This window comes from Aquila chrysaetos, chromosome 25 (assembly GCF_900496995.4).
Source record: "Aquila chrysaetos chrysaetos chromosome 25, bAquChr1.4, whole genome shotgun sequence".
NCBI lineage: Eukaryota > Metazoa > Chordata > Aves > Accipitriformes > Accipitridae > Aquila > Aquila chrysaetos.
In genome coordinates, this window is record NC_044028.1 from 18,341,263 (window position 1) to 18,357,388 (window position 16,126).

The window sequence follows — 16,126 nt, forward strand, 5'->3', positions numbered from 1 at the left end:
AGAGGTTCCTGCAGTGGCCTGCTAACCACTGTGTCCTTGGATAGCTGCAGATGACATGGGGTAGAGCTTTGCAGTGTGTACCCGGTATGCTCAGTGCTTGAAAGCTCCTTTGGAGCTGCTGTGACATAGATAATGACACAGTTTTCAGATACTGTCTGAAATGGTATTTCTGGTTGGCAGTACCCTAGAAACTGAGAGAATCAATGTGCAAGGGGGAAAATGCTTTAAAATAGTTATTCTTTGGTGTTCAATCCATGTCACGTATGACATGAAATGTCGCAATAGTAATCTGAGCAGTAGTTAGGAAATGGATACTCCCCTACAAAACAGAATCTACTTTCTCTGGCAGGATTGTTAGGTCTATAGAACTTGCCTCTTTAGTGCAGACAAATTGTCTTTGGATGTGGATGATATGTCTGCAGCCATGGTCTGTGCCAGGTATTTTAAAGAAGGCAGCTTCCCTTGTCTCTTCTTTTTGCCATGTTTTGAAGGTAAATTTGTTGTGACTGTCAGAAGCTACTGGGTTAACAATTTATGCACTTACAGAGGATCTAGTGTTGACTCAAGACATGATGCTTCAGTGTGACTTGATGGTTTGAAACCATGCTGTGAAGATACTCTATAAATATCCCATCATCTTACTGCTGAGAAGCATTTGGCAACAAAAGTCTGAAAGTAATGATCTCTGTGTCAGTTGGGATGATTCTTCACAGCTGTATTCATGTGTTCAGCACCTGTGCCCTGCCACCACCACCTCCTTGTATTAAGCAGGTTGAGAGTGAGCAATAGTCAGGCTGAGCAAAGAGCTGACATTTCTCTTGAGATTATGGTGTGGGACATTTCCCCTCAAGCAAGCAGAAAATGTTTGGTAAGTGCTGTTTACCACAACTGCTGGAAGCAGGTGGAAGAACTGCTTATTCATTCAGGGCTCTGGAGAACTGCTGGCAACATCTGCACATCTGGGCACCTTAGTGTGCCTTGTGGGGATCATGCAAGTCTCTTTGATAGCTTTGTATTGCCACTGCTAAGACTCCATTTGCTGGGCAAAAATGGTTTAAGAGCAAATGGTGCTGGCACCATGTGTGGATTGGAGAGAAGATTTACAGTAATTCAAAGAGTCTGTACAGGATAGTCTGTATTTTGTTTAATCACCTTCTCCAGCAGCAACATGGAGGCTTATTTCCTTGAAGGATGAATTTTGTCTCAAGCTTAATCTGATCAGTGCAGTCTACTGCTGGAATGGATGAGCTCTAAAATAAGCTATAGTTTAATGGCACGGCAGCATAGCACAAGGAGATACAACATAACTGGAGGTATCACCATTATCTTGTATTCCAGTAGTGACTAAAAACCCCTTCTCTCTTTACTGAATGTGGAGGTGCAGAAGACAAATAATAAGCTCTTCAGCAGAGACTAAAAGAGGTGAGAAAACTTGGAACCATCAGCAATTGTTACATCTCAACCAGCATGGATTTTTTTTTTTTAAACTAAGCACAGTGACCTGCCCAAGTTTGACCCTGAATTATGGCTGATTTGTATAAATTCTCACAGCAGGTTCTGGTGATGACAGATTGCCCTTCCAACTAAGCATTACTTTGTAAGCCAGCCTTTTTGATTTTTGGGGTGATTCACTGAGCAGTAAGTGTGTGATGTAACACTTGATTGCTGTGTCTTGCTCTTTAAGGTGTTAGTCACCTGAGATGTCTGCTTCCTTGCCTTCCTATTTCGGTATATCTGTCTTTCCGCAATGGGCTGTGACAAATGTGTCCAACCAGCTAGCAATGGTTCCTGGATAAGGTGTCGCTTCCATAGCTATTTGTAAAGGCCAATGCATTGTGCTGTTTATGACTTGAACTGCTCCACACCAAGTTTCTTCTCTCTGGTAAGCAGAGAATGCTATAGCAGAATAGCTTGAATGGGGTATTGTTTCTTCTCAGACAGGAGATCGGGCACGTTGGTAGTTTCCTGAGTTAGCTTTGTGCAGCTGCAGTGCATGTCCTGGTTTTAGTAGGTTTGCTGTGTCACTCAGTTGTGTGTGTATTGTAATAGACAGCTGCTGCTCCCTGAACTGTTTCTTTCACCAAATCTGAAGAAATGAAGCAAATTATTGGCTGTAGTCCAGGGAGAGATAACACTGGCTCAGCATTTGCAGCCTGGATAGTGTGGTCCAGTGGACTTCTCACTGGCAAGTCTTTTTCTTCTTTCCAGCAAAAGGTTTTTTTTCTCAGGCCACAAAGACTTTCTGCTATTCTACAGATGCTCTGCACCTCCTTAAAATGAAGTTTCATTTTCCCTGACTTCAGTGCATTTCTGCACCCAAAATATCCGTTTGATTTCTCCCTGCTCTGAATTGTTCCACGTGTATTTTATTTTGCACTATTATGGCTAGTGAGAAGCAGTATCTGTTTTAGTGATTACAAAGCAAATGGATTATTGTGTCTGGTGAATATGTACGCAGACCCTGTGGTTCCCTTCAGCAGTTAGACCAAGTAGTAGGAGGGACTGCAAGATGAAATTATTATTTTCCTAGAAGGCCATAATCTGCAAACACCTGAATCTGGAGAGAGATGTTTATGTATCATTAGAGCTGCTCAAAAGCTGGTCTAAATGCATGTACTTCCTACTTAAAAGTGATGAGGGGTCTTATCTTACTTTTCATTATCTCTTTTCAAAGGGATAATGATCTGGACATCTTTAGTTCAAAACTTGATATCATATCTCCTCCTCATTTCCTGTTCATCTCAACATAGATATACATTTTCTTCCTTTATCCTGGCAAACTGCACATGGCTGTAACATCACCTTGTGGAATCTTGTTAATACAGATTTAAACTGTGCTTTGATCATGAAAGTTTGAAGTGTTTTAGCTCTTAGAACAATGATGATGTCTTATCCTTGTAACATAGTCATATAATATTGACTATAACAGTTTCTGTCTACATCAGGTGCATAACAGTTTAGTTCCTTCATGTGTTCTACACAATATAATTTTCCCCAATAGCTGAGCTTTTACACTCTTGAAGATCCCTCTCAAGATCATCTTGGCATCATACAGGAGTCAGGCCATAGTTTTTCCATCTCTGTGCTCTTGCCCAAATCTGAAACAGCAGATCTCCATGATGCCATCGCTAAGGAAGCCCTACCAGTATATTAAAACAAACAAAAAAACAAAACCAAAACCCAAAAACCAACCAACCGAACCCTAAAGACATGAGGGCCATGCAGCCACTACAGAGCACCACTTACCAAGCAGAAGATGAATGTTTTCTTGCTAACTGCTGTTCCTAAATAGCTTGGTACATTTCTGCATGGTTTCATGGACAGCAGCATTTAGCATGCAAGCTCTGTATAGTTACTTTACTAAAGGATCTGTGTGCGGATAGGGAGAATCCAAACCAGTTTGCCTGTTTACTGTGTATTAGTGGGAAGCTTGAAGAACCAACTCTTGGGTGACTGGTGTAGGGAGAAAGCCAGAACTGCTGCCCTGGGAGTCAGTATGCAGCCCCAAGACTGAGAGGGTAACATTCCCTGTAGGATATTAAGGTATGAAACTAGATCATCTAACAAAAGCTGCCTCTGGTTGGAGCACATTGCAACCACTCAAAACTCAGCAGACACTGGTCTGGAAGAAACTGCCAGAAGCCTCGATGTGTGCAGAAGAGTTTGGTTTTTGGAGGTGTTTTGTTTCATGCAGTAATTCAGTGCTTGGAGGTCCCTATTGTTTTGGATTCCGAAGGCCTCTGTTGTGTAATTGATTTCAAGGTCACTTGCTAGAAAAGGATGTTGAAACCCACAGAGGAGAAACAGGAGTAGCTGCTATAAAAGATCCTGCCCTCTGGCCATGTTCTCTGGATCGTATAGGAAACAGCAGTGATACAGCTATTGTCAGTCTACAAGAGATTAAACTCGGGGGGGAGCAGGAACACACTTGCACTGTCAATATGTGTAACACCTTGGTACTAGGAAGGTGAAGGACTCGGAGGACCTCTGCGCTCTAGAGGGGAAGGGGTTAAGCAGGTGAAGTAGGGGGATTGTAGAGGAGGGTCATTTCCCCTTTTCTCTGTGGTTGTGAGGCTTTAGAATGTCATTTATTTGTTTTTGACACTTGTATTCTCGTTTGGCATTTGTCTGACCCTCAGGGCAATCTCTTCTCACAGATGCATTTTTTTGTACTGGTTATTGTGTATTTGACCAACAGTTAAGAACACTTTTAAGTGTGGCTTCCTTTTGTTGTTCTCAAAGACTCTCTTCTCACAAGCTGATTTTAATCTGTCACAGTGCTGGTCCCATAAACCGTTTGGCCAGCATAGGTAAAACCACTCAGATGCATCTCCCAGGAAATCGCAGGGCAAAACCTTGGTCAAAGCACTCTTTACTGATTTCATAGTCAGCCATATCACTGTTGATTAATCGTTGCTTGGTGTGATTAATCATTTGTCAGCTTCTGTGGCACTAAGGGGGCTGGGATGCAGAGGTCACTGTGTAAGCAGTTTGAAATAGCCTTGTCTGTGCTACCGCTAATCTGGGTTTATGCACTAAGGCTGGAGACCCCCCCTCCAGCACCCCATGCCGTGGCAGACCCCGTGGCTGCTTGGCCACGCACATTCAAGCAGCACATTTGCTGAGGCGCTTTGGGATAGCGGGGCAGGTCGTGCCAGTGGTATGTTCACACAAACAAGTGCTGCAGCCTTGCACAAATTTCCCTCATCTTCCCTTCAGTGTGAAAGGAAGATCTGACGACACTACTTGAGTATCTGTTATGACTTCCTTGCATGTTTTAACTTTTTTTTAGCTAGAAATTTTCCCTTGTAAATTTTTTCATTTATTTTCTACGTTTTTGAATTTTTTTAATTCCAACAGGCTGTCAGCTGTATCTAATTTTTTTTTTTTTTTTACACTTTAGATGTACCCAAAACCAATTGGTTTTATTTCCAAGCAAAATATCTTGGAGAGTTCAAACAGATCCCAAATCCCTCTGTCTTCACCCAGCCCTCTTGTGAAGTTTAATGTGTAATTTCAGTCTGAGGGAGATGACTGCAAAGATTTAAATGGCATTTGTATATTGGTCCCATTATGTATAAAGTCCACTACAAAAAACCAATATTGCGTTGTTTTTTGCAACAATTCTTCTGCAAGAAATCTGGGGAAAAACCAGCTTGATTTAGGGAAGGACACTGGTGGGCCTGAGCCACCATCTCTGGTGAAATGGTTGGTTTGGGTATGAATAGAGCACATTAATCTGAACCTTTAAGAAAATAATTATTGTAAGCTGAGTTGTTGAGATAGTTTTCTTGGTATATCAGGTGTATGCAGTGCTCTGGCTTGCCTAGACAGCTCCTGCAGCTGTGCGACTGCTTGGGGATCTTCTTCAGTCTGATCTGGTGTGAAGTCAATACTAAAGACTGATTATACTAGAAAAGGAGCCCGAGCTGGGATTCAGTGTGATGTGCTGGCTTGCTTGGGCTGGAGGATTTGCAGGAGGTGCGCAAAGTGTTAGCTGGTTCTGCCTATTGATGTTAATCCTGGTGGGGTTTAAAAGAAGGGAGGGAGTGGCTTCATGGAGCCATTCATTTTTATATACATATATATGTGTATGTGTGTGTATATATATATATATGATCCTGTTCAAGAATTCAGTCATCAAGGTGGTTGTCTTAAAGCAATGTTGCAGGTATACACTTAAGAGAAAGTAGTGGCACAGTACTGCTGTTATTCCTTCTGGGGAAGGAGGGGCAGAGAAGGAAGAGACAAATCATAGTTCCTATATACTAATCAGTGCAGAGCTACCGCAGCAAGGAGATGAAAGAGCAAATGCAGGCAGATTAGCAGCTGAAGTATTAAAACAAGCTAATATTAAGTATTCTGTGCCTTTCATTTGACTAGTATATTCTGTTGTTCACCTTGCACTCTGCAGAATCATAGAGGAGAAAGTAACAGCTAGTTCTGGCAATGGCTTGAAAAAAATTTAAAATATTTCTCTGTCTTTATAACTTCGTTCAATTTCTCTGTTGGAGCAGAAATGTACTGTTGTGTATAGATACTGATTTTCATAAGAGGATGCTGGATGCAAAAGATGGGTTGCTCTCCTGACAGCTCAGTCTCTTCAGTGTTGAAAGATCAGGCATGTTAACAGTACAACTTTACTGTGACTGCAGCATGGTGCTTCAGCTGTCCTTCATATGATCTCGGGCATCTTCAGCTGCTGTATTTTTAGAGTTGTTGTGCAAAGAAGATTAGCAAAGGACTTAATATCAATGTGCAAAAGGGATTCTTTCTCAAATATGGAAATGTTCTACCTATTTAGGTGATGGGTTCGGGCTGTTATCTTAGTTATATCACCAGGGCTGGGCATAGACATGTGACTCTCTGCCCTGACCTTTCTTCATTCTCCAGATGTTGTTTAGCTGTCCAAAATAGTGACTGCACTCTGTTAGTAGTTGTCCTGGTCTTGGTTATGCTAGATTTAATGACAGTTTATCAGGAAGCCTGTCTCCAGCTGGGTCAAGTGCATACTTAGTGGAGAAACAAACAGCTGTGTGTTGAGATCCAGTGGCTTTATCTTCAAATCAGAGCCAGAGGCATCTGGATTCAGTAGTGTGTGGGGCTTCAGATTGGCCATTGTACTCTTTCAGTGGTGAGGAGGCACTTACAGTTCAGTACTCCTGGTGAAGCTGTTGAAGTGAGGCCTTTGGAGAGTATCTGTGCTTTGATTGCTCGCTGTCCTGGTAGAACAGCTCTTGTTTCTCTGCAAAGTCCCTCAAATGTTCGTGGCACAGCTCCACTCCTGAAAGAGTAGAAGATGAGAAGCTGAGATCACCCTGCTTGGGACTTTCTTCCACTCCAGCTGCTTTGCACCTCTTAAATTTGTGGGAAGTCATGAGTATTTGGGGCAAGAAATCCTTGGCCAGCCCTAATCCTGACAGAGAAATAGATGGTGTTGGCTCAGCCTTTGCTTCCTATGGTTAGTCGTTGCTCATTGAACATGGAGCCCTGGAACGTACCATGCCCAGAGCTGTGAGCTGAGGCAGTGGAGAGCGTGTCTGAGTTCGGGCAGCAAGGGATATGGTGCCTGTGTAGCTGAGGGCGAGGAGGGCCTGGCAGTCCTTGCAGGAACGGAGGTGTGGGATTTTAGGAGTATTGAGGCGGACTTGTGATTTGCTGTCAAGCCTGTGGACAATCCTAGTACCATTCTCACGTGATCTTCTGGCACTCAAGGTGTTGTCTAGCCTCTGCGCTAGCTGCTGTTTTCCGAAGTCATGGGATTAACTGGAGCAGCCTTCTTTTGGGATAAGTTTTTTAGGTACACCTACAAGTGTGATAAGGGCATGTGTAAGGAGCGGCATGGAACAAGCAGTTGATAAATAGTTGCTAAATGTTCTGGTATTCCTGTGGCCTACAAAGGTGTTCACAGCTTTCACTGCCTGAACACTGAGACTCTAGTAACTAAGAATGGGTGGGTTGGAGACACTCTCGCTTGTATGTGCTAGAATAGAAAAGATTAGTGAGGGAGAAGAGGGTAAAGAGACCTCAAGATAGCACAAGATGGTAGGTTGGAGTCTAGAGGATTGGGAGAGGGCAGGTGGAGGCAGGAGTAGGAAGCATTAACTTTGAGAAGATTAATGTGCTGGCAACTGCAGATACCAGAGAGCAGGTAATAAGGGATGCACCCATTATGCTCTGTGACCTTTGAGGAAAGTGCAGTATACCAGGAGTGGATGGCTGAAAGCATCCTGTGGCAGTGCCTGACAGCCATCTGTGAATTTCCGTCATAACAAATTAAGCTTAAAACAATGAGTTTGCTTTTGTTGTATGGAGCCGGGTGGATTGGTGCTGGAAATAGTCACTTGCCATGGGAAGTTTTATATCTAGAATGTTTTAGTTTTTCTTGTGGTCAAGAGAAAAAAGCACAGGTAGAAGCCTCACAGATATGGGGAAAGTTCTCCAAGAAATGTAGCAAAGCAAGCAGAACGTTACTCAGTGACTTGGAGAGGATGATTTAAAGACCTGTGTGCTTTGTTTGTGGCCAGAACTCCAGCTGGTAGTCTGCTTGCACTTTCCTCCTGATACTAGAGCAATATGATAATCCGAAATAACTTCTATTCGTTCAGAGGTCTAGGAGCAGGAGATATGGAATGTGTCCTTAAGTGCCTGAGCTATTTTAAGAGCAGGTATTATTCACAGCACCAGGGTATGTGAATATGTACATGGGCAACCAGCCTTTGAACTGCTGTGGTAACGGAGAATGCAGCCACCCTAAGGGTGCCCATGGTGCTGTGCATGTGCTGACAACTGAGCTGATCTTGAACATTATCACATTAATATTTTCTTTTGTGGTAGATAAAACTATAAATACTCATGAGAGAATTATGTGCTGGATAAAATGGTTGTGTCTTACAGAAGATGGGAAAATGGCAGCAGTTCATAGAGGTTAGGCTCAGCTGTGAAATGATAGCAAAAAAACCTTATGACCAAAATGGTGTAGCTCTCAGAGTGCAATGGGAAGAGAGCACAGGTTCTCCTCCTGTCACAGCTGTAGTTGAATCCTGGGCTTCTTGTGCAGCTTGTGCTAGTCTTGCTTCAATTACATATTTATAACAGCATTGCAACATGCAAGACACTTTCAGAAATCCAAGGAAAACATTCCATCCTGCAAAGATATTTCAGTATAATGAGAGATGGAGAAGTTAGGGAAAGAGGAGCAATGGTAGGTACCATTTACACAAGTTAACTTTGTTTGCTGCAAGTGTTGTGGAAAGCTGTGTTTTTGCTGGAGCTGATAAAGAAGCTTTGGATAAAAGGCTTTTCAGAGGGATGTGGGTTAATTTAAACAAGGAAGATTCAGAACCAGGACAGAATTGTTTTAGAAATGGATAAATCAAGGCAAAGTGAGTAGCCAATAATTGGTGGCCTTACCCCTGATAGTCTAGGGCAACTAGAACTGTTTGACACATCACGTTTTAAGGTACAGGAGTATTAAATATTTTTCAATAGCTTCTTCATAAAGGCAGTATGTCTGACTTGGATTTTATTATCTCTGGGTCAAGTCTTTAGCTAGAAGAAATCAGCGGAGCTGTGCTTGCTTTTGCTAGCTAAAGATAAGGTTCCTGATGCTCAAGTTGTTATGAGTCCCTTCCTAGTACTCTTTAACAACAGGCTTTTCTTTCTACTTCATGTGTGAAAGAAAAGTTATGTTAAGACATGCTTAGCTTGATGACTGACATGAGCAGATGCTGGCTCTGTTCGTAACTACTTTGCTTTAACTTCAACCCCTGCGTTGCCTCCCCTTTTCTCAGAGGTGAAGGGCCTCTGTTTTGTTGGACTTTTATTGTAAGGGAATTAATTCAAAGAGTTAAAGCTGATCTAGCCAGAAGCTGAAACTTGCTTTGTTTTTACTTTCAGGCATATGAGAAGCGCTTTCCTACATGTCCAGAGATCCCAGTCTTCCTGGGGAGTGAAATCCTGCATGAATCCAGGAGTGATGATGGAGCTATACATATCATTGAACGGAGCTGCAAACTGAATGTGGATGCTCCCAGGCTGCTAAAGAAGGCAAGTGGAACCTAGGGGACAAAGAGTCCTGGATTTTGTTGGCTGGCTCAGATAGGTAAAGGCTCCTAAAGTTACTCTTTTTCTCTCTCTCTGTTTCCTACCCCCCCCCCCGCCCTTTTGATTCTTCATCCTTCTCAGATTGCAGGGGTAGAGTATGTTTTCTTCATCCAGAAAAACACAGTGAACTGGAAAGAGCGAACTCTCCGCATTGAAGCCCACAATGAGACTTTTGCCAACCGTGTTGTTGTCCTTGAGACATGTAGCTACTCGGTAAGTGCTTTGTTTCTATTTGTCTGTGAAGGAAGTGTTGAAAGTCATGCACTAATATACAGGGCGAAGTTGCTTGAATGAATTTGAACACTGGACCATAGCGTACTATGATTAGATACTCTTGGACTGGAAAGGCTGTTGGGTCTTAGGGTGCAGGATTTTTTCCAGTGCTTTCATAAGGCTTGAGAAACTTTTTAGGTTGATTGTGATTCTCTGATTGGAGTGTTAGGCCCTAGGGTGAGAGTAGAAAACACAGATGGTGCTCCAGAGCTGCCAATATTCCCTGAGTTTCTTTTTGGTTGAAATTCAAGTTGTTAAAAGCTTCTGGAGCTTGGGCATGTATTTAGATCTGGATATTTAGAAGGAAACCCTTAATATTTATTATGATGAGGGCCAGAGGGAAGTCTGGCAATTACTTTTACCCACAAATAAGTAAAAGTTTTAGCACCTTGTCATGATCTTCATGCTCTAAATATTTGGAGAAAGGTCTTGAGCCTTATTTGTGGCCTGGGGTGTCTCGCTTTGTGGCTGTATCTTCAGCAACAGTGTGCCATTTCATTGTAATTGTGCTATTAGGGCTCAGTCACCATTAAATAGCTTCATCTGTTTCTAGAAGCAATCAGATACTGCTTTTTGTTCTCTAAACAAAAGTCCAGATCCTGTTACTTACCTGCTCTTTTGGCAACTGGACAACAGCTCAGCTTCTTGGGAGTAAGCAAACTGTAAGTAGCTTCTGTTTCAAGCAAGACAAAGAGTTGAAAAGCTATTAACGTTTTGGATGGTGAGGGGGTTTCTTGAGCCAGAGATCACTTGGTGACTATGTAGGGCTTCCTAAAAACTACAGTAAATCAAACTTCCATCATTGTGAAAGGTGCTGACAGTTCTGAAATGCTCCCAGGTCAACTCGGGAATTGCTCAGACATTGCTGCACTTGCTGATTTTGGCTGTGTTGCCTCTGGTTTGGGTCCTTCGGAAGGAAATGTCAGCAGCTGGGCTTTGAGGGGAGCGCTTTTCCTGGAACAGGTCAGGAGCTAGCTGTCTACATCCTCAAGATGGTTCCCTGCTCTATTTTTACCAGTTCCCTTTTCCCTGCCAGAGTGCACCGGAAACAGGTTTATTCTCATCTTTCCTTTTCTGCGGTGTTCTCTGAAGCAACTTGGAGAAATAAGATCCTGCTCTTACAGTTACTTAATATCTCCCCTGGGGGAATTTGTGTCCTTTATAGAGCTAGTATCTTTGTGTGTGGGCTGGAATTTTTTTCTTTCATGTCAGTTTGTGAACAGCAGCACCTACAGAGAAAAGGCAGAGCCCTCTCAGAAAAGGGTTAAGTTTAAAAGAGGAAAAGATTATATAGGTTTTTACCATATATAGAGTAACTGAGGGGAAATGACTGGAAAAGAAAGGTGTATATTGATCTGACAGTGGGAAAACTCCCTGCTCTGCCATGTCTCCTGTGTTTTGGGGTGAAGGCTGACATTAGTGGCTGAGTTTCCTATCCAAAACTAGAAAAAAACTGTTTTGCATTTTTCTTCCTTTGCAGATATAGGGGTTTTTAATTGCATGTTCTGAGAGGCCATCCATGTCTCTCTGTAACAGGATCTTGACATGATGGTTTCAAGTGGGCAGTCTCACTACTATTTTAGTGCAACTTTTGCTATGAATATTACCGTTTGGGTCTGCTGGGGCAGGGATGGGTTTTAATCTTGATTTCCTTGTGCATGTGAAGAATGCTGGGTTAACCGCAAACATCCATATGTCCAGTTCATTATGTGCTCCTATTACTGAGTGAGTTAATCTGACTGTTAAATATGGGTCTGTTGGTGCCTCATAGGAAGCCTCGTCTGCCCCCTCACTCTGTAGCTCTGGAGATTAAACAGCCCGTTTGGTACCAGAGACAAGGGCCCTGCCATATTGTGAGCTGTCTGCTACCATCCAACCCTATGTATATCTCTGCACTTAGGTTCACCCTGAGAATGAAGAGTGGACTTGCTTTGAACAGTCTGCGTCTCTTGACATCAAGTCATTTTTTGGCTTTGAAAGCACAGTGGAAAAAATTGCCATGAAGCAGTACACTTCAAACATCAAGCGGGTAAGATGGGCTTCCGTTTGTGCCATAAAAAACAAAATCAAACACCTGCTCTCAGTGTGCCTCTATTTTCTTTTCTGTAAAATAGACCCAGTATAGTTTTATACCCTTGCTTATGTCTCTGAAATCATTCAGTAAGGCAAACGAAGAAAAAGCCAGTGTGCAATGAGCAAAAAAACAATCTGCTTGCTGGAACGTGTCTGTGCAGGGGAGGGAGCAGGCTGTACCAGAGGAGGATTGCAGTGGATGCTGTGGGTGCCAGGCTCCTCAGACACTGAGGACACTGTTCTCATGCAGGAAGAGAAAGTTCTGGGTAAAAATCAGCACCCTGTCTCTCCAGTAGCTCGGGCAGAGGTGCTTCCTTTCGGTGGCCGTTTCCCCTGGGCTGCAGATGAACAGGGCAGCTAACTGATGGTTTGGGAGCAGGAGAATGGGATGAAAGTGTTTATAATGGTAGCTGCATCCATGGCATTGGAATGTGCCTGACCAGTGTTGCAGTTCACCACTTGTATGGTGCTTTCATACTGAAATTTTTCCAACAGGGTCATGCAGATGGAAGGAGATAACTATTTCCCTTCTGTTTATCTTTAACAGCGTTAGTCATCTGTCCTGAGGAAAGCTCTTCTGCACCTTGCTGGTTCTGGGGAGATGGGATTGTTTTTTCCTAATGAGAGTTTTCCCCTTCAGGGCAAGGAAGTGATTGAACACTATCTGAAGGAGTTGATCTCCCAAGGGATCACATTCATCCCCCGCTGGACGCCTCCCCCAGTGTGCAGACAGAAGGATGAGGGAGCCCCAGCTGTTGGACACGATGCTGATGACTTACCCCTTGAGTCTGGGACTCGTGGAACTACCAAAGAGCAAACTGGCAGCTCCTGCCCTCCAGCAGAAGCTGTCAGCCCTGATGGTATGCGGTGTCTGGGCAGTAGCAGCTGCTGGCAATCTAAATGCCTTGAGTAGCACTGACTAATGAGTTTATTTTTATTTTTTTGGCATGAGGTTTTTCTTTTGGGTTGTGAGTGGGGAGGAGGGAAAGTTATTTTCTTTCTTCAAGAAAAATGCAAACATAAACAATGGAACTTTTTTCCCCAAAACTGAAAAGCCAAGAAAAACTGTGCAGGCAGTATGTTTTTGTTTGAGCTTAGAAAAACACTTGGTTTTGATCTGACCCTTAAGGTATTTTATACCTTAAATTGGAGAAACTTAAAGGTATCTTGAGTATGCTATGATTGAATTACAATGAAATATTTTGGCTGTTTCAAAATTAATGTTCTTGGGGATTGGTTTGGATGTTCTTTGCACCTATATCGGCCAAGACAAACTTGCAGAATGTTGCCTAACGCATTTCTTGCACAAAATGCCGGAACTGGACTTTATCTTTCTGTGTGTTGATCTGATGATATCTTCTAGACTAAATAAAATTCTTTTCTGACAAAAAGAAATAGGGGGGGCCTTTTAATTTAGACCTGTGGTATTAGAAATAGGAGTTGTCGTTCCTCAGAAGGAAAGACAGCATTTGTTTTGCTGAGTGTAACTAGGGCAAAAGCTTGGAATTCAGAATTATCAATGGTTCTGGTCTCACCAGACCTTCTCTGGTAGCTTCTCTGTATTGGAAACCATCTGGAAAAAGGATCGAAATCCACAGAGGAGCTAACTATAAGAAATGTTCATGTGCTTTGAGGTTAAACTTAATCTAAGAGTGGCAGACCCCATCTAGCAGAAGAGGAGAGTAACTCTTATTTTTCTGCTTATATTCATGTTTAGGAAGTGATTAGCTTCCCTGGGACTGCTCCACAGCTTGCTAGCTCTGTGGATTTGGTGGGGGCGTAGTACTTAGAGAAATTACATTTGCTATTATCAGTCAGCAACAGCATATCCTGTGGGTGTCCAGGCCCTATTCTGTAGTTAATGGTATGTGCTGAAAAAAATCCTGCCTGATGAAGAGCTAGCTCAGAGGTGGTCTTCCCAGCCCTCCTTCTCATGTGCCTGCATGCCTCCAGCACAACTACTGGCCTGTGCTGCTCCCCTTTGGGTACCACGTTCTCCTTGCTGGCATCTGGACATACAAGCCTCAGATGGCACATCTGCTTCTATCTCTGAATGCTGGCAGTCTCAAACCGCTTGTCCTTTGTCTCTGATCTGGAGGGACCTTGAGCTGCTGGCATGCACAGAACTTCTCCTCATGCCAAAAATCTCCCTTGCTGTCAGAAATGGTAGTGTTATTCTCCCTGTCTCTCTGGTGTCTGTAAGCAGAATAACATTTCAGTTTTCAGCTAGATGCTTTTTTAGCCTCTTGTCATTGGAATTGTGTGAGATCTTTAGGACACCAGGGGATTTAAGTGCCCAGGTCTTGGAGTGGTTAATGGCAGAGCTCATGATATTTCTTTTAAAGCTGCTGCTGGAGCATTTCAGGGTTGAGTGAAATACTAGTGTTCTAAGAGACAGGCGGCATGATCTAGCTTTGATACCTTATGTGCTGTCTGCGTCCTCATGCCCTCATCACCGTAAGAATATCACTTACTTTCCTCAGGCAGCTAAAATGAGGGCTTCTGTGCTCTTCCAGTGTAAATCATAAGTAACCTGATGTGTAGAAATAACTGCACATCTCCTTTCTGGCTATGCCAAGTCTCCTCTGAATTGTTCTTTTTTTTTTTTTTTTTTTTTCCAGCTGACAAATTGGATGCTGATTACATTGAGCGATATCTGGGCCAACTGACTCCAATGCAAGAGAGTTGTTTGATCCGCCTTCGCCAGTGGCTTCAAGAAACGCACAAAGGCAAGGTGGGTAGGTGAGGCAGAGAGTACCCCTTTGTAAGCCTGAACACAGTTGTTCTCATAGTTTGTGTGCCTTCAACCCTCCAATAAAACTCAGGATCACAGACAATTTGTGTGTTGAGACTCACCTGTTTTGGCAAGGTTAGGTAAAATGCCAGACATGGAGAATGGCCTGTGTGATCTCGCAGCAGGATCCAACGGTATCACAGACTGCACCTGCATTGCCCAGTTCAGTGCTGCCAGTATTAAAAAGGCCACTCTGTTGTCCCCAGGCATAGAGCCTTTGCTGTGTATTGAGAGTAGGCATTGACGAGGGCTTGGTTGCCCAGACTGGCCTGTCTGGAAGGGTGGTGCTTCCCAAAAGCTGCAGGGTGGGGTGGGAGAAATGGTTAGCTGCAGTGGTGGTGCAGCCCATGTCTCTGGACAATGCTGCTCAGCAGAGGCAGTTGGTAGCACTGAGCTCTCAGCTGCTGACATGCAGTAGCTATGCTGTGTGCGTTACATCAGGCAGGTTGTGTAAGCTTGTATGGCTAAGGGCTGAATTATTCTGAGGAGAATTCATTCTGTTCTTGTTTTAATCTCCTTTATCTTAATGTACTATTTCAAAACCACATAGGATTCAGGAAGTAGAGACAGCCTCACCTTGTGGTGTGAGGTACATTGTGTAAGTCTCTAGAGCTGAGGGCACTAGATTAGGGGAAGTACAGCTGGGGTTGGCCAGCTAGTATAGAAATATTTTTCCCTGAAAAGCAGCATGGGTGTTATGGGCTTAGATGTATCTCTGCTCTGCTGTAATGTTCAGCAGCTGCTTGGCCTTCTGCTGGTTGAAGGGGAGTCTCTATATCAGGTCAAGAGGGTAAGGGGTATGTGGCTGAGAAAAGATCTAGGGCAGCTTGGATGCCTCAAGAGGGATCTAACTGAAGATTTCCTGATGGAGAGAGGTTGGGTGGGAAGGAAGGACTGACCAAGGATAGCAATAGACAGAATAATTGGGTGGGCTGAGTAGATAGAGTGCTTAGGAAGAGGGGAAAACAGGAGAAAGATGGTTGGAGCAAGTGATCCCCCTTGAAAACAGAGTACAGCTAGATAAGGTTTCAATAGTAATAGCTTCCTGGCTTAAAAGGTAACTGCTCAGTCAGTCATACAGAATGGGTTAGGAGGTACTCTGCATTGATGAGCTTTGGAAGATTTTTTTTTTTTGGTTTGTTTGTTTTTTGTTTTTTTTTCTTTTAACTGGCCTTTCCAAAAGAGGCTACTGTTTGCAGGGAGCTTTGCCAGTACTTTCTGCATGCCTTGCTGTATCTTTCTCAGAGTTGAGAGAGCATGTCTCATCTGAGTACAAGAAGTTTAAATGTGATTTATAAAGCCCTGTTTTTTCTTGGAAAAGCTAATGTGTCACCCATGTAGAAATAAAATGTAACAAAGATTTAGTGCTATAGTTCTGTT

The 16,126-nt window shown here is 43.2% G+C and overlaps 1 protein-coding gene across 7 annotated transcripts in view; it reads left to right on the forward strand.

Annotated features, from left to right (window-relative positions):
• Positions 1 to 16,126, forward strand: part of SEC14L5 (SEC14 like lipid binding 5) — a 47,067-nt gene that overhangs the window by 12,305 nt on the left and 18,636 nt on the right. For all 7 annotated transcript variants that reach the window (XM_030001615.2, XM_041120119.1, XM_030001613.2 and 4 more), the window contains 5 exons: positions 9,400 to 9,549; positions 9,688 to 9,819; positions 11,780 to 11,908; positions 12,593 to 12,812; positions 14,574 to 14,686. In XM_030001615.2, coding sequence (XP_029857475.1) covers positions 9,400 to 9,549; positions 9,688 to 9,819; positions 11,780 to 11,908; positions 12,593 to 12,812; positions 14,574 to 14,686 — 744 coding nt within the window. The remainder of the gene's footprint in view (positions 1 to 9,399; positions 9,550 to 9,687; positions 9,820 to 11,779; positions 11,909 to 12,592; positions 12,813 to 14,573; positions 14,687 to 16,126) is intronic.